Source organism: Acinonyx jubatus, chromosome B2 (assembly GCF_027475565.1).
Source record: "Acinonyx jubatus isolate Ajub_Pintada_27869175 chromosome B2, VMU_Ajub_asm_v1.0, whole genome shotgun sequence".
NCBI lineage: Eukaryota > Metazoa > Chordata > Mammalia > Carnivora > Felidae > Acinonyx > Acinonyx jubatus.
This window is the reverse complement of record NC_069385.1, coordinates 87,288,796-87,314,335: the sequence shown is the minus strand read 5'-3', so window position 1 is coordinate 87,314,335 and position 25,540 is coordinate 87,288,796. Positions and strand designations below refer to the sequence as shown.

Genomic DNA, 25,540 nt, shown 5'->3' with positions numbered 1-25,540 from the left:
TCGCATTGATATACTGCTTAATCTTATGCCAATATTCCATTATTTTAATTGTTAAAGCTTTATTATATGTTTAAATATTGGTATTGCTAATCTCCTTATTGTTCTTCTTTTAATTTTTTTCTTTTATCTTTTCATTTATTCATTATCCCAAGTGAACTTTAATATCATCTAATCTAGCTGCAATTTCATAAGAATTGCATTAAATTTATAAATTAGTTTGGGTAGCAATGACACATTTACAACATTGTCTTGCCCTCCAAGAACAAAACATATCTCTCCATTTAATCAAGTCTTCTTTTATGTCCCCGAGTGAAGTTATGAAGTTTTTTAATGTAGGTTCTGCTCAACAAAAATTGCCATTTTATTATCCCATATATAATCATTAGTACTTTTAGCATCGTCAGCTTTATCTGAAATACCACATTGCCTTTGGAAAAAGAGCTGAGTCACTCCACTGTTCAGAGCAATTCAGGAGATCTTCTAATGGCCTAATGAGAGAACTACAAAATTTCTTGTTCTAAATATTTTTATTCTAACCCTACATCCAATAAGGCAGGTGTGGGGAAAACTTTTTAGAAGACATTCAATGTGCTCTCTGTTTTAAATATTGATAATGGATTACTTTTGAATATGTGGAATAAAAATACTGTCTTGACTAATTTTAGCTGTATGTGTGGAGTCCTATTAAAAATAGGTAATAGAAATAACCTAAATGCTTATTTTCATTAAGATTCTTATTTGCTTTAGTTTTATGGAGGGGAACAAGTTTTAACAAATTCAGTTAGCTGCTCATTTTATTTTCCCATCTGATGATATTGATAATGCTTATCAATACCAAAGAAAAGCTTTACCAAATCCAAATGATTATTTGAGCACTAATTTTATAGGTAAAGATTCTATCGATATCATTATAAGTAGCAATTTTTTTTAATCCCAACAGGGAGATCGGGGCCCAGCAGGTCCCCCAGGAATAGCCGGAATATCGGTGAGTCCAGAGTATCTCATGTTATTTTCACAGGGAAGAAGTTCCATCTCCACAGCAAATCTGTAGCTAGGGAGCAAAATGGCTGAGAAGCACATGGTACCTCCTACCTAATCTCCTACTGATCTCCTACCTAATCATGATATCTCCTGCCTAATCTCCATTAGGTTCTGGAAACATCCAGTTAAAAAAATAAAACCCCATTCATCCCTGTCCATCCTCAAGAATGCTCCTTTCCTTTTTGCATTTTTCTTATTTTTTGTCTTTTTCTTTTTCCTTCCCAACTCATGTAAGCGGTGGGGAAGGCAATGCCCAGTTACTGGTGCCAATATGTTAGTACACAAAACCAAATTTGGGGAGCTTGTTTTGTTTCTGTGTTCTTGTCTCATTTAAGGTTTCTTGGCCCTCAAAAGACAAAGTTCTTGTGCTCAGGCATGAGCACAATCTGCTTGGTATTAAGCAAGTTCTTGGTATTAAGCTACAATCTGCTTGAGTTTTCCCTAGGCCTGGTGTTATTAACAGATCTTTACTGCTGCTAATGTTTCCTCGTAAACTAGCCCTTCCAGCCTCTCAATCATTTTTGTTGCTCTCTGGTGTCAAATGTTTTAATCTCATCAAGGTCTTTTCAAATGAATAGGAAGTACTCCAGGAAAGGTTGAAAGCATTTCTCTGAGCCCTAGGGATCGCTCTGATCTTCATTCATGATGCTCTAATTAAAATTTTGTGGCCATGCTTTATGAATAAGAGCCCACTTACTGTTGCTCAGTGCCCCTGCAGGGTAGGCCCAGGGAAGGAAAGTCAATGGAAACTATGTACTTGAGTCATAAGAACACAGATAAGAAAGGGCCTTACCATCCCCACTTACAACCACTCATTGACACCTACTAAGAACAAACACCACCCAGAACATCCATCACTACCTGCTGGCGCTCACCACCACCCACCACCTCTATCCTTTAAAAGGCCAGTGGCCACTCTGCTTTACTCTATTTAGTGGTTAAGTCTAATAACAAAAACTTAAAACCCATTCATACTCTGCAGAAAATCATCCTTTATAGAGGAGGAATCCCCTTATTTAGCTATTCTAGATCAAAGTAAATATTCGTTAGTATGATTGAAAAGTAACATGAAAATATTTTCTTTAGCAAGCATGTCAGGATTTTTTATACAAGAAAGTATTGTTCCTAAAAGTAAATTCACACTTAATCCCATTCCTTCTCCTGTCCCCTAATCATGACTATTCCTAGCAACATATTTGGAATTCTGTTTCCAGAATTGCCCTGAGCCCCCTACAACCTGCCCCGCTTATATTCATACCCTGTTTTTGTTTACACGTGGTATCATGAAGCTTAGTTCCCACTGTATTCACCCAGGTGTGACTAAAAGTTACTTCTGGCTATGACCCTAAATTACATTTGTATATAAGGGGGAAAATATTGGCAACCAATGAAAGTATTGAAAAAGTGAGTGACAGCTCAAAAGGCAATCCAAATGAAGACCTCCAAAGATATTTTTGAAGGATACAGCATGATTGAAATAAGGGGCTTGGCTGTCTAAAGATCCTATACATTTACTTAGAATGCAGTTTTCTTATCTCATAATTAAGAGGATTAACTGACAATTACAGAAATAAAGAAGGCATAGAGATTTACTCATTGCATGTATACAACTGTATAATTAAAAATGCAACTTAATTTTTTTTATAGTGGATCTTACTATGATTCAAGAAATAAAATACTCAAAAGATTCTGGAGATAGTGGTGATGGTTACACAACAGTATGGATGTACTGAATTGTACACTTAAAAGTCATTAAGCTGGTAAATTTTATGTTATGTACATTTTACTACAACAAAACAGATTTAAGGGGATTATTCATGTTGCAGCAGAGATGAAACCTGCCTACTCAGACTCATTATGATCACTCTACTGAGTACCAAGGAGACCCAATCCTGCTCTTCCTAAGAAGAGATCAGTCTATCCCTTTCTAGTATATTCAAGTTCATCCAGAGATTTCTCCTGGGCTTTTTCTCCCGCTTCTTCCCAGGATGACATGTGGGTGTAGAGGAGGAAGTGTCTGTCAGTGCCGACAGTGAGGGAAAGCCTCCACACAGCATGTTCTCCCCCAGGTCCTCTGAGCTCCACCTGACCTTTGGGGTTGCTGCTGCCTGCTATCAAGTTCCTAATCCCTTTGTGTCAGATCTCAAGGCCCAAGCACTCTACCCCTTGTGTTCTATGCCAAGACCATGCTGGACATTAGCCTTCTCAGCTGTAGCACATCCCCAATTCCGGCCCATGGGAGCTTCAGGAGTTCCACAGAGCCTATGGAACCAGGGATGCTCTGTCAGGCCTTGTGTCTGCCTAGCTTCTACCACTCAGCCATATCTGTGCCTGTGACAGGGGCTCCTCCCAGAGTTCTAAACAGCAAGAGGGGAAAAAGGCCCTCCCTCTTTCAGATTCTCTACTGGGGAACCTACTAGTGTTTCTGCAGCCTCAGCCACATACCTACATCCCTTCGTTATTTATTTTTCTATCCATGTTAGGTCTAAGGGATAGGAGGTGGTTCCGTCTCAAAGCCAACATCTTTAAGTTTGGTCTGGGCACTTGGGTACTTCTCACTTCTAGTCTCTGCTGGACCATCTTCTTCCCTTTTTCCTCCCAGTGGTCTCCCTACCTAATGTTTCTCAATTGTTAGTCCTCAAAGCCATGTGTGTTGGAACAAATCAGTCTTGTCCTTTCCCTTTCAACCAAACATGGCTTTTCAAGCTGAATATGTGGTTTTTTTCAGGCTAGCCTACTATGAACTTAAAAATCCTCTTATAAAATGCAAAATCTAGGAAAGATTTCTTTGACTCTCTGTGCCCTCCCAACCACCAAAGTAAAGAAGAGCTGCTAGTCAGTTAGGCACAAGATGGATTTTCACTAATGATGATACACTGGTTTAGTATTTTCAAAGATGTTATCCTCCCCTCCTACCCCTCTGCCATCCACACATAGGTACATTAGAGAACCGCATTCTAGTCTGTACCTTGGAGCCTCCAGAGTCAAGTATATGTCCCCACGGACTCTGTCCCATTAGGGATGCCATTGTAGTATAAAGAGCCACAGCCCTGGCTGCACATTAAATTCACAGGTGGTGGGGGGGGGGGGGCGAGCAGGGGGAGTACATGGCATCGTGCAATAATTTGGCTCCTAATGTTTCTCCTTGATTCGATTTCCCAGGGAAAACCTGGAGCCCCAGGGCCTCCCGGAGTTCCAGGGGAACCGGTGAGTTGCGAGCCACTTACTTAACTTACTTCATGTGGTTTTACAGTTTTTCTGAGCAATTAACATTTGTCTGTGACATGTCTATAGGGTGACAGAGGACCTGTTGGAGATATAGGTTTCCCTGGACCAGAAGGACCCTCAGGAAGGCCAGTAAGTACTTTTTACTATTTAAATTTTGCCATTTTGAGAACTATTCTAAGCACTGCCTCTTCGCCTATCTCCTCAGAAAATCTGACATTTGTTGTGTCTAAGGGAGTGTGACTCTCCCTTTTGGGGGTGTCCTAGCTCTCTCTGAAGTATCTTTATGTATTTAACGATGATGGGAAAAGTGAGATTTTGTTTTGTCTTAAGTGTCAGGAAATTAGATTCATTATTTTTTAAGTCTGATGTTCTCAGAGTTAAAAAATAAAATGGCCTGTCACGTCCTAAAATATAAAGAAACTGAAGGCTTGCAGATATAACTCCTGGGTGCTAAGCTAAAAATCAATGTAGAAGCTGTTTTCTCAGATACCTTTCTTTATCTGTGGACCTTGTTCTTATACTTTCATAAAAAATGCTTCTAAATATAGCATCCTTTAGTGTCCTAAAAGAGCTCTTGGTTACTGATATATATTGATGTAACGTTGTAATGATCATTCTTACTAATTCAGCTCAATTAAACATACTTTCATCCAGTCTCTGCTGTTTGCTAAGGATGTACTGGGCCATGAGGGAGGGGGCATAAAGATGAATGACATCCATCCCACTCTCAAGTTTACTCTTTAGAGGTCACTGCTCCTTTTGCTTGTTTATTTGCCATGGTGTGTGTGGGGAGAGAGTGCTATTAGGAGAAGGTGGGTACTGAAGGTGAACAAGCAGCACAGAGTTCGTGAGGCTGTTCAGACCTTCTGGGTCTGAGCGTTCCCTGGCCACTATCTCCACAGAGAAGGCAATACGAAAATACAGGAAGCATATGCAATTTAGAGTCAGGAAGATATGGGTTTGAATTGTGACTCAAAGGGTTTTGTGAATCACTTAAGTAACATGACATGTGGTAAGCATTTCCAGTGCCTGGCCACAGGAGGCACTCAATAAATAGTTTCAAACCCTGCCTCCCCCTTCACCTCTTATTACCAACTCCCTATCCCAGCCCCTGACCATTCCTTAAATGCTTGCCCAGGGGATTATGCAAACAGCAATTTGTTTATTCAACAACTATTTCTTGAGCACCTACTAAAGGCTAGCAACTCATGGGTTTACATTCTAGTATAGGAACACAGACAACACACAAATAAATACACATGCACACACAATTTCAGGTAGAAAAAAGCCCTAAGCAGGGTGAAGCACTGGAGTAGCATTTAAATAGAGCAGTTGAAAAAGGTATGCCATTTAAGCAAAGACCTGCATTAAGTGAGAGATCAAACCTTGGAGTGGTTGTGGGAGACATTGTTTCAAGGAAGAGAAATGGCCATCGAGGAGTGAGGCTGGTGTGTTGAAAGAACAGCAAAAGGCATGAAGTCATGCACTAAGCTAAACAAGAGTGGGAAAGATACCAAGAGAGAAGCAGGTGGTGTCCAGGCCATGAGGAACTTCTAACCCATGAATGGAGTTTGGATTTCATTTGAAGTATGATGGAAGCCCATTGAAGCATTTGTAGTGGGGAAGGAAAATGACTGGAGTACATTTTAAAGTTATCACTCTGACTACTGTGTGAAGAGCAGACTGTAGGGAGCAGGATGGAAGAAAACAAGAGTCAGGAAGCATGCCATAATCCCCATGGGAAATTATGATGGTGAGAACAGGGAGATGATGAGGAGTAAGGTAGTTTAGGAGGTATATTGAGGGGAGAGTCTGCAAACTCACTGATGGACCAGATGTGGAGTGTGAGGGAGAGACAAGTCAAAGCTGTGGTGTGGGGTCTGAGCAGCCATGTCACAGTGGTACTTTTGATGAAATGGAAAAGACTGGAAATGGGTGGGTTTGGGAGGGAAAACCAAGAATTCTCTGTTGTGGACACATTCAATTTAGAGCACTTGTAGACACCCAAGTGGAAATGTCGAGTAAAGGTAGATATATGCATGTTGAATTAATGGAGAGGTTAGACTGGAGAGATTCATCTGGGTATTTAAACCTGAGACTGGATGAAATGGAGTGACTACAGATCAGAAGGGAAGAGAGTACTTCAAGTGTTAGGAAAAGAACCCAGCAAAAAGACTGAGAAGGTACAGCCAGTGAGATAGGAAGAAAACCAGGTGAATGAGGTTTCCCAGATGTCAAGTGAACTAAGTATTGTAAGACAGAGAAATGATAAACATATAGATCAGTAATGTGAGAGCTGGCAATTCTCCCCTGGATTTAGAAATGTGGAGGTCCTCAGTAGGAGAGGTGACAGCATGCTAATATCTTGGTAAGAGTGATCCAGTTGAGAGGGGAAGTTTTGATGATACCATATGGGTGGAAATAACTTTGAGCAGAGGGAGAAGACTGGTATTCCACTCAGAAGTGAAAATTGGTTTTTACAAGGAACAGAGACAGTTCTTCTTTCTTAACAGGAGGAGGGAGGCAGGCAGAAGTTGGTGTATAAGTACATGTAGGTTAGTGGATCTTGTGGAGGGAAGGAAGGTGAGGTGGTTCTCTCCTATTTATTTTCTCAGTGGAAGAAGAGTCACGGTCATCAGTTGAGTGTGAGGGTGGTGATGCTAGAGATTTGAAGACACAGCACAATCTGTGAGGGAGTACTTTGGGAGAGAAGGAAAGGGAGTCACATCAGGAAATACAGGATAGGCTGGTAATACAGAGGGCCTACCTGCAATCTGCCATCATACATTTCGATTGGAGCAAGTGGGCAAGGTTATGTGTTTTCTTCAACCAGTCAGCTGCTCCAATGTGGACATGTGTAGACACAAAGCTGGTTGTACCCAAGGATGGAGTTCTTCCAGATAAGTGAGGTGAGGGAGGGAAAAGCAAATATGTACAGGTTATTCAAAAAAATCTCTGAAAGCAGTACTCGCCTAGGGAAAGTTAATAACACCTTTATATACAAAGGAGAACACATATGATAGTCTTTGATGAATTACAAGAGACAAAACAAAAACAAAAAAAGACCATAGGGTTATTTCTTTTCTTACACGGTTACCAAAAGCATGAATTACATTTTTACACTAGATTTATTTTCTTTTATTCAAGTGACACAGTTGTTGTCTTTTTCACATCCTCTCCTTAATCCACTTTATTTTTGTTGCTTATGTTTCTGGATGCAATAAATTCTGTGAACCATACACTTCAGGTAACATATTCTTGGTTAAAGTACTCTAGATAATTCCCAGAATGCCTCAGAAAGGTTGGAGACTTTGGTTGGGTTATCAGCTGCGACAGACTTTAGTGTAATTTACAACAGTGAAAACATATGGTTGTCTGCAGTTCCGTCCTCACAAAATTTATTCCAGCACAATAAAACTCCCCCAGGCTTTTCAGAGAAGCATGTCCATGCAATTGCCCGCTGGCTAAGAAATCATTTTCCTCACCTTGATCTCTCTCTTCAAACCAAATCTCAAAACACATCTGCTGTTGGACTCTAGGTATTTGATTTGACCCCAAGTGCTTTTCCTTCTTACATCTCCCAGCCAGTAGTTCTCTCAGTCTTATACATCTCTGAGCAGGGGGCTTTATTTTCACCTCCAGAACTGCCTTGTAAAGTTCGGGAAACTTCCAGTTTACTAAGAAAAAGCCAATATTTAACACTCTGAAAAACCATGGTTACAGATTTCTTACTTTTCTTTCATATTCTCCAACTGAAAAATAACAAATCATTCTCTGGCTGACAGTTTATTTCATAGTAGGATCATGCTCTGGCCAAGTTATGAAATTTCCCCAGCAGCAACTGAGACCATTTACTGAGAATGACTCTCTGTGCTGGAAAATTGTTAGAGGGTAACAATAAATGCTGCACACGAGCCACTCAACGCCATGGGACACCTTAGTGTTCAGAATGTACCTAATAGAATAAGTAAGGAAAATAACCCTGTGGACTATTTACAGTGAACTAGGCATTTTCTGTTATTTCACCAAGTCCTTAGTTTTAAGGCCATTATTTTATCCTCACTTTATAAGTAAAAATGATGATGCTTTTAAGGTTAAGTAAATTGCCTGAAGTAAATAGAACTTAGCAGTAACAGACTCAGAATTTGAACTCATGGCTGTCTATCAACATTGTCTTCTGTTTCACCATACCGCCTCAACAAAATATCAGAAATATGGTGATTAAGTCCTTGAAGCTTTACCCTTTAATTGTGTTTAACTATGTCTATTAATGTAGAATTAGAAATATTGATCATCTTTTGTCTTTATAGGGAATAAATGGAAAAGATGGATTACCAGGTGCTCAGGTATGGAAAATACCACTTAAAAGAAGTGTTCTAATGTAAAACTTCATCCACAGTACCTGCCAGAATACTTGACTGAGCAGGCTGAGGAAAAATCTTGACAAGCAGTGATTTTTTAGTGTTGACATTTGTTTTTCAGGGTATCATGGGTAAACCTGGAGATAGAGGCCCCAAAGGAGAACGTGTATGTATATTACTATTCTCATCATTATTTAAGCCTGTCTGCTGCAACTGTCTCATCATTTGAGTTACACAATATGTGTTCAGATTCCTACAAGTGCCCCAATATGAAAAGGCTAGGGTGTATGTGATCCAAGATCTCTTCGAGCCCTAATATAGGCCAATTAAAGGACGCAGAAGCAGGCCACATGGCAGGTACACTCACAAGGATGACCTTTATTCAGAACTAAGTCTAATCTGCTATTCCAGTTTGGAAAGCTTTTATCTTCCTGTGTCAGACACATATTCCTGCTATAACCATCATTCATTTTCTTTTTAACTAGACTAAGATTTCTCAGCCTTAGCACTGTTGATGTTTGGAGGCAAATAACTCTTTCCTGTAAGTGTCCATCCTGGGCATTGTAGGATGGTAAGCGGTCTCCCTGGCTTCTATCCACTAGACATAGTACTGCCACCTTCCCACCAATTGCTACAACCAAAATGTCTCCAGACATCACCAAATGCCTTCTGGGGACCAGAGTTGCCCTAGTTGAGAATGCCTGACCTCTTCGAACACTAAGTCAAATAAGGGGGGTGGTGTGAGGAGGTAGAGAGATGGGAAGCGGAACTAGTAGAGTTGGAGTCATCCCATTGCCAAGATTACTCAAGAATTTATTCACTGGAATTCCAGTGTGCGTACATGTGTGTTTGTGTACAGGTGTCTAAATTACCCATTTTTACTTATTATTACACACAATCCATGATAACTGAAGGACATATGAAAACAGAGATAATATAAAGGAAAAAAGTCAATCATATCCCACCACATGGAGATAAGCATTCTTGATCTTGGACAAGCACTATTTTGAACATATTTTTATCTCTTATATGTAATATACACATATACCTAATGTATCAATACAAGTAATATATGTTTTCCCAAAAGTGTGTTCATACTGTTTTGTAAATGACTTTTTTTACCTAACACCTGATAGATAATATATAATGGCCATCTTTCCATCCCAGTAAATATACATGTAACTTTTAGTGAATGTGTGTCATTCCACTGTTTGTACATACGTTATTTCACTTTCCCAGTCTCCTTTTCCTGAATATATAGGTTCTTGCCACTTTCCATAATAATAAACATCACTGCAATGAACATCTTTGTGCCTAAATTATAAAACAGTTTTAATATGTTGAAGACTGACTGTTTTGCACATGATCAGAGTATTAATCAAAGTGTGCTAATGTTTCTCTTACTTATTTATTTTTTAATTTTACTCATCTCAGGTATTTCCCCAAAATGTGAGTGAGTTGATATACTTGTATGCAGATAAGTTTTTGTAACTAAGACAGTAGCATTGAAATTAGATCTGTCCACTTCTTCTTTCTACATCTCTTCATTCCATGATCAGATAGTTTACTATAATTGTTCATTTGTTTACATTATTTTTTAAATCAAGAGAAATGGAGTGTGGCCTTTGCACAGTAGTCACAAATAAAAGAATAACACAGTGAAATACAGGGCAGCCTCAATGTACCGCTCCATCATATTTGGTGTGATCATCACCTCCTGGCATTGTGGAACTGAATATTGGAAATATCTGTAACTGAAACACGTGCTATGATACATATATACACCTCTCTCCCTCTTCTCCCCCCTTCTCCTCTCATGCACAAACCCATACAGTAGCAGACACCTTACTGGATAAAAGTCAGCATTAAATAAACTTCTTATCACAGTCGGGCACACCTAGTATTATCTTATACCTAATTTACTATGGCACTTTACTCAGTGAATTCTCTTATAGTTCATTTATGTTATTAAGTATATGATCTTAATCACCACCCCGAGCACCTGCTTTGAATCCTTTCAAAGGCTCTCCTTTTTCATCTTACGAGTTTTAGGACACAGCATGCATGCATGTGTGCATGCACATGCACGCAGACACACATTGTAAAACACAAATAAAGAAACTAACCCACAGAATCTAATAAAGATTCTAATATTAAAGGTAAAGAAGAAACACAGGAGAAAGCAAAAAAGAAGAAAGAAGAAGAAGAAGAAGAAAAGAAAAGAAGAAGAAGAAGAAGAAGAAGAAGAAGAAGAAGAAGAAGAAGAAGAAGAAGAAGGAGGAGGAGGAGAAAAGCACATGGGAGAGATTCTGAGTGTCCTGAAGTTTTACTTGTTGTAAAATCCCGCTGATGAAATCCTCTTAGCCATCTTTTTTTATTATTGCCAAGGAGACCCAGGCCTGAAGTGACAGCTGCTGTTGACTTTCTTTTTTTTTTTTTATTTCTTTTAATCTTTATTTATTTTTGAGAGAGAGACAGAGTGCACGTGGGTCAGGAACAAAGAGAGAGGGAGACAAAGAATCTGAAGCAGGCTCCAGGCTCTGAGCTGTCAGCACAGCTGACATGGGGCTCGAACTCATGAACCATGAATTCATGACCTGAGCTGAAGTCGGATGCTCAAGCAACTGAACCACCCAGGCGACCCACCGCTGTTGACTTTCAAAAGTGTCATCATTCTAGACTGGCAACCAAGTGCAACTAACATTGTCACTAACTTTTTATTGAGTGCTTTCAATGTACAAGCATTGTTCTAAGTATTTGACTTGACTCCATCACCCTGCACTTTATGGGAGAAGAAACTAGGGCACAGAGGGCTTAATTCACTTGTCCAAGGTCCCCCAGCTAGTAAGTGCCAGGATGAATCCAGGATCCTTGCTCTTAACCACAGCTAATGTGTTATTAACTTTTTCCTCAACAGGGTGATCAGGGAATTCCAGGAGACAGAGGCCCACAAGGTGAACAGGGAAAACCAGGCCTTCCAGGCATGAAGGGAGCCATAGGTCCTGTGGGGCCACCAGGAAACAAGGGCTCCACGGGATCCCCCGGGCACCAAGGCCCTCCCGGCAATCCAGGCATCCCAGGTACTCCGGTGAGTAGTGCCAAGAGCTCCAGGAGCTCCTGGCTAGTATTGACCATGTATCCCTTTTACAATGAAAACATGCATAATCCGTTTGTTTGTTTGTTTGTTTATTTAGCTATTTAAAAAAAAATTTTTTTTTAATTCAAGTTAGTTAACATATAGTGTGGAATTGGTTTCAGGAGTAGAACCCAGTGATTCAACTCTTACATATAACACCCAGTGCTCGTCCCAGCAAGTGCCCTCCTTAATGCCCATCACCCATATAGCCCATCCACCCATTCTCCTCCCCTCCAGCAACCCTCAGTTTGTTCTCTGTATTTAAGGGTCTCTTATGGTTTGCCTCCCTCTCTGTTTTTATCTTATTTTCCTTGTAAAAGAAATAAAATTAATCTAAAGTTGTCTCCACAAGGGTAGCAATAGCTGTCATTTATTTCAGGTTATGTACCAGATCCTCCACTAAGTACTTACTATACATTAACTTAGTAGATCCTCACAGCTAGGAAGATTGGTGCCCTGTCTGTCCCGCTTTTACAAATGCAAAAACTGAGTTGACTTGTTCAGGGTCACAGTTATTTCATGGGTTAGACCCAGGTCTGACTGACTCCAAAGCCATGCTCTTAAATACTATGACAATGTCTCCTTATACTACGCAGATAACATAGGTCTGTTTTACATTAAAACTCTATTTGTTGCCTATGAGAACAACAAACCTACCCTGAATGATACTTTAAAGTGGAAGACAGGCCAAGAAGGAGTGTTTGGTTAAGAAAGCCCATGTTATTATTAATATCCTCAGGAGGTGTGGTGGATGGCCATTCACAGAGGAACTTAATCAGAAGACATCCTTGTCAGGGAGAAAGGAGAGTCCTGAAGTGAGGGCAGGAAGTTAAGGACATGCTGTCCTCAAATGATTAGCCAATACCAGGTGGAGGGCCAAATTAGGCATTCCCACAATATACAGACTCTTTATTTTTATCCATTCTCCCTAAGCTCTACTTGAATAAAGCCTGTATAATGAGCTCTCTGTGCTGTGTCAGTAATTGGTAGTAGATGCATTAATTCAGGTTCATATGTCCCATATACAATGAAAATAAAATATTGAAATAGAGCATTTTTGGACCTATTCTGTCCTACAGAAATCATCACTTTATGAGCCCATCACATTGTCTTTAATGTCACACATATACCTCTGGATAATAACCACTAAAAAAAAAAAAAAAGAAGAGTAATAAAATACTTTGAAATCCTAACCATCATGAAAAATAATAGCTCTCTTTTAAAAATATCAGGATACCACCATAAAATATTACTATTATAAATGTTAGATTCTTTGCCAAATTCATGGAGCTTCATTTGTTGAGGGGATAAAACTCAACTGACATCATTTACCTACTTCCCTTTCTCATGTCCCATATTTTCTATTAAAAAAAGAAAATTGCTTAACACAAATACACCTACAAAGTGTGAATGACAGAAGAAACTGTACCATAAAATGAGTAAAACTTAGTTTTATTCCATGAATAAAACACTTTAAAAAATAATCCAGCATACTTGGGAGTTCTCTTCCTGTGGAGACACATAGTATCAGTTAGATAGTGACTTTACCAGTTTCCAGGGATTGGTTAGAAGTTAAATTGTGCCTGGGATATTAATGTCATGATAGCATTGTTCAAATTCTCTAACTTCAGAAGATGAAGTAATAGGAAATGTCTTTCCTTATCATATGAAACCATGCTTCTCCATTTAATAAGAAATATGTTCAAATCACTGGTTATGATTCCAGGCCACAGCTTTTAAAGCAATTAAGCACTTCAATTCTTTCAAGCATTTGATCAAAACAAAGATATTTATTGCCTATAGTCAGTTGCCAAAAGCATTTTGCTTGATGAACATATCTCCATAGAAGTTTCGAGTATGCACACCAACCCGGTATTTCTATTCTTTACTCACTTGTGCTATGCTCTAACAGACCTTTCCCCACTTTTTTAGGCTGATGCGGTTTCATTTGAAGAAATAAAGAAATACATTAATCAAGAGGTTCTAAGGATTTTTGAAGGTTAGATTTGCTTAATAAACATTTCTGAATTTTTTACCAATTACTACTTCCCATCCACTGTGGGGGATCCCTTCAGCATGCTTTCAAAGATGGCCGTGCAACACCAATGTGAAGAGGCAACCTATTAAATGATGGATCACCTCTGTCTGATAGAAAATTCTGCCTTACGCTAAGTTAAATTTGCCTCTCTCTAACTTCCTCTCATCATTCCTGGTCTTTTCAACAGCACAGGTAAAGTATCTTCCTCTATTCACATGACAGCCCCTACAGTATTTTTCCATATCCATGGTACCTCTCCTTACTTTTCTATGGTGTAAGTGTAGTTAGCTCCTCCACCATCATCACCCTGGAGAAACACTTAATTTTTAAATGACCGTCATTCACCCAGGAGTATTTTGACCAAGGCAGAGTACAGTGTGTTTTGATCTAGACCCCGGATCGGCAAACTATGGCCCACCAGCCAAATTCACCTGCCACCTGTTTTTGTGTGGCCCACAAGCTGACAATGGTGTTTACTTTTTGGGTGGGGAGGTGGGTAGGGAGTACATTTTTAAACGTTTTTTTTTTTTAAATCCAAAGAGTATTTCATGACATGTGATAATGATCTGAAATTCAAATTTGTTTCTATAAATAAAGTTTTATTGGAACACAGTCAGGCTCGTTCTTTCATGAATTTTTTTCTGGCTGTTTTCATGCTACAAAAGCAGAATTGACTAGGTGTGATAGGGATTGGATAGCTTGAAATGCCTTAGATATTTGACCCTTTGCAGAGAAAGTTTTCTAACCCTTGATATAGACACTTCAATAATGCTGCCTAAGATAGCATTCCTTTAAAAAAAAAGCCTTAATCAATTTTGAATTTTCAATTAATTAATAACTCTGGATCTTCTTTATACAAACTTTTAAAGTTTAGGTGTTTCTCATTGTATACTGTGTCCATTTTTAAAATCTAAGTTTGTGATTTTGTGTTTCTTCCTATTACATTTCAAATGGTTTGTGATTACACATTGTCACAAACGGAAGATATCTTTTGGGATGTTGTCTTACTGTAGCGCAGGTTGGCTGAGCCTCATACCTTTCTGTTATCTCCAAATTTTATAAGCATGTCGTCATTCATCTGTAGATAGAAATGTGGAAGGAGTCAAGAGTCAAGGGTCAGGGCTTTCTTAATGCCATTGCATTCCTCCTGTTCACTTGTAAATTCTATTTTATTGTTTTACTGAGCTCTGAATCCATGTTTTTCTAAAATCCACTCTACATTTTCTTTATCTGTTCACAAGATTTCACATGACTTTGTCAAATGACTTGCTAAACTCATGATCACTCTCCTCAACTGTGAGCTTAATAAAATGAGGAATTCTTGTTTTTAAAAAATGAATCCACATTGGCTCTCATGGTCCCTGCTCCTTTTGCAAAGCATCCTTTCTTTGCTAAGCTAAATATATATTACTGAATTTTGCAAAGAATAAGATCACCAAATGCCTCGAGTTCACTATAAGTCTTTCTACTGCAACCATGGAATTAGCTATTCTACAAGAAGCTTTGATTATTTCCAGCAGTAATTAGTATTAGAGACCAAAATCTTGGTACTTGAGTGAACATTATCTTATTTCTGATGAGCACTAGAGATAGAGCAGAGTAACACAGGGACTTTAGCTGCTTCAATGACAAAACAGGGAAAAAATGGATTTTTAAAGGTAATTCATGCTGTTGACTTCAATTTACATTGATCTCTACTAAGCATCTTTACCATGCTCTGACGTGATAGGTCACTAATACTATTGTATGCTGGGGGTTTTTTATTATTTTGAGCTACCAGTTTTCTCTTTATAATTTTAATGTTGCCCTTACATTTAGAAATCCTTTTTTATTGCTTTTCTTTTTTTGATCCTTGAACCTAGCATCTTGAAAAAGTCTCCAAAATTTGCAGTACAAACATTCCCTCTCAACAAGCATTCCTCAAGCATCAACTGTCTGAAAAAGAAAAAGGCATCTTAAGGTTTCCAGGGAAACATTGAAAAATATAGAGGCATAGACAGAACCAGCTAATTTGTAGGACTCAATGCAGAATAAAAATGTAGGTGCCCTTATTCAAAAATGGTTATGAATTATAAGAGAGCCACAGCTGGACACTATTCCAAGTGTAGGTGAGCAAGGGGACCCTGTGTGACTGCACAGATGGCATGTCCTTGTACCCAGCCCTGGACACAGGACCTCTAGGATCTCAGATAGCATCCACACATTTAGTAGACATGATCACGGAAAGAAAATGCAAACAAATACGTATTTGAATTGTGATCTAAAATTCTCCTTTAACTCTTAATTTCCATGGGCTCTAATGTCAATTATGTTTTATCTCAGGCAGCTTTAATATGGAACTTCAGTTTCCTAAAAGACTTTAGATTTAGTTTAAGATGTGGAAGGTGTTCATTTTGCATGCCCAGTGGACACTGGATAAAGGCATGGCCCCTGGTAGCCTGCCCCATGCATTCAGCAGACCAGACATGCTCCTTCCACCCACAGAAAGTTTCATGCTGCCCACTTTCAGGCCATTGTGGGGTTACTCCTGTGAAGGACTGGCCTTCTGAGGAGAGAGATCAGGAGAATGGGGACACTCTCTCTCTACCTTGGGGCAGGTTGATGTGGCTTGCACTTTCTTCTAAGTCTGTGATCTCCCCCTTTGCTGTCCTGCCCCGACTTCCTGTCAGCATCACCCCCTGCCTTCCAGTAAGCTAAGTAAGAGTGCTGAGTGTCCTCCAAGTCTCCTCTAACTTCTGCTCCATCTCTCCTACCACCTCCCTCAGTCTCTCTCAGCCTGGCTAGGTCCCTCTGAAGTCATACATCTTGGCCTCTAAACCATATTCTTAGGTGGCCCACAAGGAGACTTTTTCCCAAGACTCGTAGACTTTGAGACTCCAAATATCGCTCTTCTCCCTTTATCTCTGTTGGTACCAGTCCAGCGCGACTTTCTTCCAAACAAAGTTGTGTCTAAAACCCAGGATTTGGTTATTTAGCACTTTAGTTCATTTGTCCCAAGATTATTCCAGTTCAGTCCATTTAACTTTCCACTTGGAAGTCACTTTTCCATGGCTTCTGAATACCATTTACAAAAAGAAGAAAAAAATACAACTCCATTTTCACAAATCATAGAGCTCCAGGGTCACATTTCTCTCCCTTTCAGAAAGCTTTCTCTATAAAAGCAAAGACTAATCTTCACATGTTACAACGGTTACTGTTAAGCAGCATGCATCTGCCTCCCTCTTAGTCCTTTCACAAGACAGTGGGCTCAGTGGCAGCTAGCGTTTGTCTCTTCCCCATTCACCCCTGCACATCTACAGCCTCAGGGGCAATTCCCTCTCTGCCCAGAAAGTCATAGACTGTCTCTGGGGGCTCAAGGGAGTCCTCCAGAGATCCTGCTCTCCCACTTTATAATCCTGTCAGTAGAGGACCACACTGGAGCCTCTAGTGAAGCCTAGACCAAAACCCAAAACTTGGGCTCTCCTCATGGAGCTTTCTATCTCCCTTCAGAGATTCCCAGGTGGCCCCCTCCCACAGACCTCACACTTTGGGCTATTTCCCAGGCCACCAAGCCCTCCTGCAGCCTCCTGATGCCCCAACTTAAACCTACCCATGGTGTTTTCCTACCAACCCCAAGCCCAGGTTTCTGGTGGATCATAACACACAAATATATGCCCAATCTAAAATCAGATTCAATTCCCTATGGCAAATCCTTTTGCAAATAAGATGACAGCACAGAGTGGAGGAAGATGCTGTGTGTCTCAACTTAGCTTTTTTTTTTTTTTTTTGGCTTTATGAGGGCCTTTGCAGCTACCCACACAAATTAGGATCTTGTCAGATATGAGAAACTTTATTCCTACTATGACACCACCCTGTTATACTTGGGCATTTACATCAACACACAGGAAGAATTTGCCTACCTGTGCCGGAATGTGCACACACATCTGGCTCTCTTGGTTTGTATTTCTACGTCCAAATCCAATATCCAGGAAAGCCCCTTTACCTATGTTTTCTCCATTTTCCAAATATTTATTTCCTATATATGTGTGTGCATAGGTATGAATATGTATTAATCCTGTTCTGTTTCAAGTGTAACATCTTCTCGTGCATCTCAACAAGTAAGATCCTAATTTATATATGTGTATGTATATACATCCTATAGATATACACATCATCTGATAGATACACATCTTGAAAATATAAATATATCTTTTTAAATATTTTCCACAGCATAGTCTCTATATCTTTCAGTTTGCTTCTTTCCACTTCCTTGTTTGGGTCTGTTATTCAGCTTATAAGATTTCCTTAGTGCCAGTAATCCTTGGTTGTCTGCTTATACAAAAGAGTACATTCTGAAACCCTAATTGAAAGTTATAAGTGAACGGTGGGGCTTGCCAACCATGAGCCTCACTGTAGGATAGCCTAACTGAGCTTTTTAATTGAGAGACCTTCTATTTCATTGTCTTTAAGTCTTTCCTCTTAGCCTAGCTGGATTCCCCAGAGGAAATATTTCCATTTCTTGCCTGGCTGTCAGCATTTGGAGAGCAAAGTAGAAGAATAAGGGTAGGACCTAAGCACTGAGCATATAAATGCTCATTTATTCTTCTTGTTTTCAGTTACCTTCAGCTTTTTCCTAAGTTTGAGAAGGAACAACTACCTAGCTGTATAGAGAAAGGAATTTCTAAGACTACTTCTTAAACAGGCTTTCAGCTAATTCTTATTTTAGTTCTCCCTCCATTACCACACCTTCAGATGTAACTTGTGTTGCCAATTCTTGAGCCTCTTAAGGATTTTGTGATTTAAAACAGGTTGTTTCTCAGTTTCTAGCATAAAGATTTGGTTTTCTTGAGTCCGCTAAGGCATCTGTCACTCAGCTATCTAGTTCTCGGCCTCCAAAATTTTGTTGTGCTGTCTTCTTTCATATTCTCCCCATTCTTGTGCTTTTACATCTTTAAAAAATGCCTTCCTATTGCTTTACAGGGATTCACGTGCATGTGTTTGTGTTTCATCCACCGTTTTTACCCACAATAACATTTCAATGCAACATGCTTCCAAAAGTAGCAAAGGATTAGGCCAGAAATAAATGTTAGCAGTAACAACCTTTGGGTTATGATGAACCACAAAATGAATATGAATCCACCAAATGATACTGTGGAACTAACAGTTAAAATGAAACTAGAAAGTAATTATTTAAGACATGAAAGGAAATTACTCTCCTGATATTTTTTGCCCCTTAGGAGAAAACTGTATCTAATTTTGGTTTCCACATTTAAGAGAAGTATGGAAAAGCCCTGAAATAGTAAAGCCAAAAAGTGATTTACAAAACAGATTACCAAGTCTATGAGTAAAAGTTATTTAACCTGAAGGCTAAGAGGTAACAATATGATCAAGTAGATGACTGATTTCCCAAGGGAAATACTCATTAACTACTTTCTGTTTTTATAATAGAATTACAAAAGAAAGTAAGTTGAAGCTGTATAATAAAATGGGCAATTAAACATTTGAGTGGGCATCAGAAAAAAACGATGAATTTCTGTTTCAAAATATTTACAGATTCTGTCTGTGAAATAGAAGGTAGACATGGGCCAGATGACGTCTGAATGACCCTTCACTCTCCCCATAATATAGTTTACCAACACATTAATATTAATGTCTGCATTATGTTGATGAGCCCATTCTTTGAGGAAGGCAAGTCATCGGTCTTTGTTAGAGTGACTGCTCTAGGTTTGCATTGGCAGATAGAATATGTGTTTGGTTTATTTACGTAAGCTCCCATCTGAATTCTTCAATTTCCTGCCTCGTTAGAAAGCATACCCAAAACAGTTTAATTGACCAAAGATCACTGAAAACAGAAGAAAGGCAATTAAGAATACAGGTCTTAACAATTTATTTAGAGGCTCAAAAACATATTATTTTAAATTATAGGGCATTAGGATAAGGTTCAGAAGAAGTAATTATCATTTTGCTAAATGACTATTTCTTAGTGTATCTTAAAGCTAGATAATTCACAGCTAGAAGTAACTATTTAAAAGAATTCTGTTTTACTAAAAATATTAAAAACCACCTAAAGCAAATTACTTGTAAATTCAATTCAGACATTAAAGAGGAAAAAAACTAGTACTGTGAATATTTGTGTTTAGACATTGAAGGTATTCAAGGAGATATGTCTCAAATTAAGAAAAATTGTACTGATGGGGCACCTGGGTAGCTCAGTTGGTTAAGTGTCCAACTTCGGCTCAGGTCATGATCTCATGGTTTTGAATCTAGTTATGCTTATATTCTATATGTTAAATGTGAGATATATAAAACATAAACAAACCAAGCAAATTTAAATAAAGAATCCAATGATAGGTTGTATTTATAATGGGCTTTGGATTAATTTGCATTAATGATTTCACTAAAATTAATTTCTAAGGTAGTAAAATATTGACTATGGTTTTGAGGAAAAACTGAACTGGACAGTGGCCTATGTGGAATTTATAACTAAGAAGTCAATAATAATAAGTGCAATCTTGGAATGATCATTCAAAAACACAATTCTGAGAAGGAATGTCTTATATTACAGAACAAGTTTTAGTCATAAAATAAAGTTTATCAGCAAATAATCTTTATAGCATATGGGGCTTATAAAACATGAATAGTAGTTGGTATAGGATGAGACTCTCTTTCAGGCTTTCTTTGGGATTCCTGAACAAGAGCACTTAATGCAGAAAGTATAAAATACCCAATACAGGGCTCTGCTTACAGAGGATGTTTAATTAACGTAATTAATGATTTGTCTTGTTTAAGAATTTATTTTAGAGTGAAAATTCTTATTTATATTTTTGCATTTCCATTTTCTTTGAACTTCCTCAGTTTCCAGATCCTTTCAATTTCATGAGTTATTGGTACACTGATGTTCTGTAACAACTCACTTTTATGCAAAGCATTATTGACTTATTAATAAGTGTCTAAGTATAGTATTAATAATTGCATGACACCTGTGCCACCCATAATGATACTTCCATTATAGGAAGTACTCACCTACTTCCTAAGGTGACTGAACTCACCTTATAGAAGCCCCTTTAATCAGTCCTCACTTCCCTCTCTGGATTCTTCCTTTAGGACCTAGATCAGCAGTGTTCACTCACCAAACAGTTCCAGGAAGTTTGGTGAATGAACAAAAGGGCAAATGACAATATGTCTCTTGGGAAGGCAGCATTGCTTTTTGGGGAAGTATTCAATTCATAAAGGTCACATCACTCAACACCTACAAAAGATTGTTATTTTTATTGACATTTCTAAATGTTCTGGATAATTTTTCAACCTCTCATAACTTGTGTGTCTTAGTTGCAGTGTTTTCTTCAGGTTCACAGAAATGTATAGAAACTTTTTATGTTTTTACTCTGTCTACAAATGGAATTTAGTGAGACCATGCTCATCTGTACCTTTTTTTCCCTTGGCCCAATTAGCATACTCCCTACTAAAATCATGACTGAATAATGGGACTAACTGGAAATCAAACCAGAAAAAAAAGAATAATATTGAGTGTATATAATAGACATTTTTTTTAAAAGAGGCAAATTTTAGTTGTTGACAAAGTACAATATTTTCCCAGTATAGAAATTAAACAGTGAAATCATAGTGAACATGGAGCCAATGACCATTTTTTTCTGTACAAATCTATTAATAATGCAGTTTTATTCAAGGATATAAAGTGTCACATATCCTATGAATTATCTCTTACTGCATAAGAAAATACCTCAAAACTTCAGTAGCTTAAGACAACTAACATTTATAATCTCACATTTTCTGTGGGTCAGGGACTTGGAGGTTGTTTAATTTTGTGGTTCCGGCTCAGAGTCTATAATGAAGCTCCAGTTAGGATGTCAGCCAGGGCTGCAGTCATCTGAAGGCTTGACTGGGGCCGGAAGATCCACTTCCAAGTTCACTCATGTGGATGTTGGCAGGTGGCCTCAGTTCTTCCCAAGTGGGACTCTCTATGGGACTTTTTAAATGCCCTCACGACAGAGCACCTGGCTTTCCCCAGAGTGAGCAGTCTCACTCTGAGCAATCCAAGAGAGAGAGCAGCCAGGAAACCATGGTGCCTTTTATGACTTAATTTCCCTACTTGCATACTGTCAATTCTGCTTTCCTCTACTCATTTGAAATGGAAAGTAACTCCAGCGCAGACTCAAGAATAGGCAGAGCCTAATTCCATTTGGAAAAGAATGTCAGGAATTCATAAACATATTTTAAATGACCACATACATTTACAACATTGCTGGAAATTGAGTTAAATTTATTATTAAAACCATCTTTTAATATAAACCTAAAATTCTAGCCACAAGTCATTACCAAAGGTTAATTAGATTCCAAGCTAGTGTTTTGTCCAGTAGACTTGCTACATCTCTGAAGCACTGAAAATTCTCAGACCGTCTGATCGGCACAGGTGGTCTTCATTTATATTCAGACAACTTTGTACAATCCAGTTTGTTTGACCAATCAACAAAACAGCTCTCAGCAGTCAGGCCAGTTAGTAAGTTAGATGCACTTAAATTGAAAACCAAATAAGACTGTTTTTTGTTGAATTTCATGTAAAAAAAATGAAAAATTTTGATGTAAAAATATTTCTATTACATGCTGTATTTTTTTTCTTTCATAAATGAAGAGAGGATGGCTGTGTTCCTATCTCAGCTCAAGCTGCCAGCAGCAATGTTGGCTGCTCAAGCTCACGGGAGGCCTGGTCCACCAGGAAAGGATGGATTACCTGGGCCACCAGGAGACCCTGGACCTCAAGGTAAGTTTTCAGATATAATATTTATTTACCAGCTTTTTAAAGCTCAGTAGTTAGAACAGGTTAATCACACTTAAAGCAAAAATATATGTGTATCTATGTATCTATATAATATATTATATATATATATACATTACACAAACATAGGTAATGAATAAATATAGATTATTTTGTTAATATTTGACATTCTAGAAGTCAATTTTTAACTATTACTATGTCAAGCTTAAAACTGACTAATAATTACCTGCTAATATAAGTGTATTTTGATAATAATATTTGTTATAAGAATAACACCAACAATGTGGGCTTATATATCATTATTTTGTGGGAATCAGCATTGTTTATGCCTCCCTATTGATGTAAGTTGGACAACAACAAGAATCATCGTAGTATCTTGAAGAAACTGAGGAAAGGGTCTTACGAGATGCTACTGTAAGTAATGATTTAGGTCCAAGTAAAATTTTGAGAAACGTTAGAATCCTTCTTAATATGGTTTCTAAAAATTTTTAAAGCAAAACTTCACTAAATTGGCAAAAAATTATTGTTCCGCTGATGACAGCTTGACCGAAGACATGATTTTGAACATAGCTTGACTAAAGCTCGCAAGGCCATTTTCTATAAATACGGTTAGCAATTGGCAGAGAGGCCAAATCAGCCCTGTTTAGGGGATCCGCAATTCTGATAAGGAAATTTTAAATCCAGTGAGTACATACCATGAAAGATAAAACCAGGGAAACTCTTCTTCCTGTGTTACCATGGAGGAGCTCAAGTTTGTGTAAAGGAGAAAACAGAGGTGAACATCAAAACTACATAGGAATACATTCCAAAATACTATATATACAGAGAATTCTTTTTCTTTCAGTAGTTCACTGTCCTTCCTACTGCTTCTCTGTAACATTAGCCTGGTTTTCCTTAGGAAGTGCCCAAGTGATTGACAGGCCCCTCCGCCCCTAAAAGAACAATAACTATATCTCTAATCACAGGGTCTGTTAGAGTCTTACCCTTCAGTCACAGCTGACAAGGCTTTTGGTTTACTTAGCACAGTGTAAAACAACAGTAGCATCATTCTATTTCTCCTAAACTAAACAGAATATTCTACCTTTCCCTTAGATCACAGAGAGTTTTGGCCAATAGTTGGAAGAATATGTATAGAATCAGGTGTGGCCTTCTGTGTGTACATGGTTGTGTGGTGGGTATTTTCTTACCTTTCACTAGTTGGGTCTGTTCTGAAGTCATAGTCTATGAACCTGGAACAAAGAGCTTGAAAGCCCAACTAAAGATGGGTGATGTTTCAAGCCACGTGATGGATAAGAACTGTTAACACCAATAGCAGAAAAAATATGGACTGCTGTTTCAAACAGTTGTAGTTTGAGAGGACAAGAACATAGAAAACTCTGAATTATCGAGGAAAATAGTTCAGGAACTGGAGTCACCTATCCACACAAATACCTGTGTCCAGGCTCCCTCCCCACGGGAAGGCCCATCTGGAAGACTCAGTCAGAAGCAATGCAAAGTCAGCCATGTCAGTGAAGCTTTTGGAAAAAGACTTCTATTCACCAATCTACTTACCTTCCCTTTGGCAGAAGATTTCTGTGGGATCTATTTTGCTTAAGAAATCTTCTAGACTACTTCTACTCCTGATAAGGCTTTTGGATGCAATGCTTGAATTGAAAGGACTTCCCCACATGATTTCCAACTTTTTTAAAACCAGCATTTAGTCAAATTGACAAAACTTGTGCTCGTCCCTGAGCACATATACCTAAAATTGACAAAACTTGGTGTCCCACTGTGGAGTTTCTGGTAACAGACAATATCTTTGTAACTCAGGTGCCTCCTCAACTTTCATATGATAGCTCCTTTTTAGTATTTGTTAAATTTTCTAGAAAGGCAGCAGAAAAATACAACTTACATAAAATGGGTTCATTTTTAAGGAATATTTGCCTATAGTCATGCTATGCTGATAAAGCCACCAAGAAATCTTGCTGCAAAAAAGAAAACAAGAGGTGCCATTTGATTTTTGGTGTCTCTCCAAGGGTTCATAAGTAATTGAAGGGTTTTTCTCTGGGAGAGAAATAGACATGAAGTGTTGAGAAGATGAAGTTCAAAGTTTTGCTGTGCCTGATTTAAAAGTTTTCTCCAAAAGAAAAGAAACAAAATGCATATAAAATTGTTACCCTAGTATCCATTGCAGGCATCAGATGCTGTTGGCTGAATTAGTCCTCTTCGTGACACACCATGATTGAGTTTGAGAAAAGAAGGAAGTGAGAAATGCAGCACAGAAAGGGAAAGAAAGTGTGGGCACCAAGCACAGCACAGCGTGTTCTGCCCACTCATGGATTCCGGTTGATGGTGGCTCTTCTGAAATTTCCAAGGGACTTTTTTTTCAGTATTTTTTTAGGAAAGAAATCCATTTTCACTTAAAATGAAGTGGTCTGGGGGCACCTGTGGTTCAGTTGGTTAAGCATCTGACTCTTGATTTCAGCCCGGGTCATGGTCTCAAGTTTCATGAGATCAAGCTCCACACAGGGCTCTGCACTGACAGTAAGGATCCCATGTAGGATTCTTTCTCTCCTTCTCTCTCTGCCTCTCCCCAGCTCGTGTTGTCTTTCTCTCTCTTTCAAAAGTAAATAAACTTTTTTAAAAAAATAAATCAACTGGTTTGTATTGGAATGTGTATGTAGAATGAGTGCTTTGCCATCTTACTATTTTAAGAGCAAGACAGAAATTTAAAGGGGTCTGCCGAGTTTCCCATGTCTGTCCTGAGAAGTAGGAGACATGCAGAGAGCAATAAGAAGGTTGATGCATATGTTCGACTAGTATGTTAAGTACTCCATCCTAGTTAAAAAAAAAAGGGAGGTAATTCTCCTACCGTGATTCGGAGAATGAAAACTTGTGGATCCTCTTTTGGTGCCCTGGTCTTCTTGCAGTGAAAATAGAAACCACCATGATTCTGAGTTGAGACACTTCATTTGCATTTTCCC

General features: G+C 38.5%; 1 protein-coding gene across 1 annotated transcript in view; it reads left to right on the top strand.

Moving 5' to 3' along the window:
- COL19A1 (collagen type XIX alpha 1 chain) overlaps positions 1-25,540 on the top strand; it is a 329,235-nt gene that overhangs the window by 291,811 nt on the left and 11,884 nt on the right. The window contains exons 42-49 of the mRNA XM_027057488.2: positions 941-985; positions 4,204-4,248; positions 4,336-4,398; positions 8,580-8,615; positions 8,752-8,796; positions 11,548-11,718; positions 13,699-13,765; positions 22,434-22,562. Of these exons, the coding sequence (XP_026913289.1) occupies positions 941-985; positions 4,204-4,248; positions 4,336-4,398; positions 8,580-8,615; positions 8,752-8,796; positions 11,548-11,718; positions 13,699-13,765; positions 22,434-22,562 (601 nt within the window). The remainder of the gene's footprint in view (positions 1-940; positions 986-4,203; positions 4,249-4,335; positions 4,399-8,579; positions 8,616-8,751; positions 8,797-11,547; positions 11,719-13,698; positions 13,766-22,433; positions 22,563-25,540) is intronic.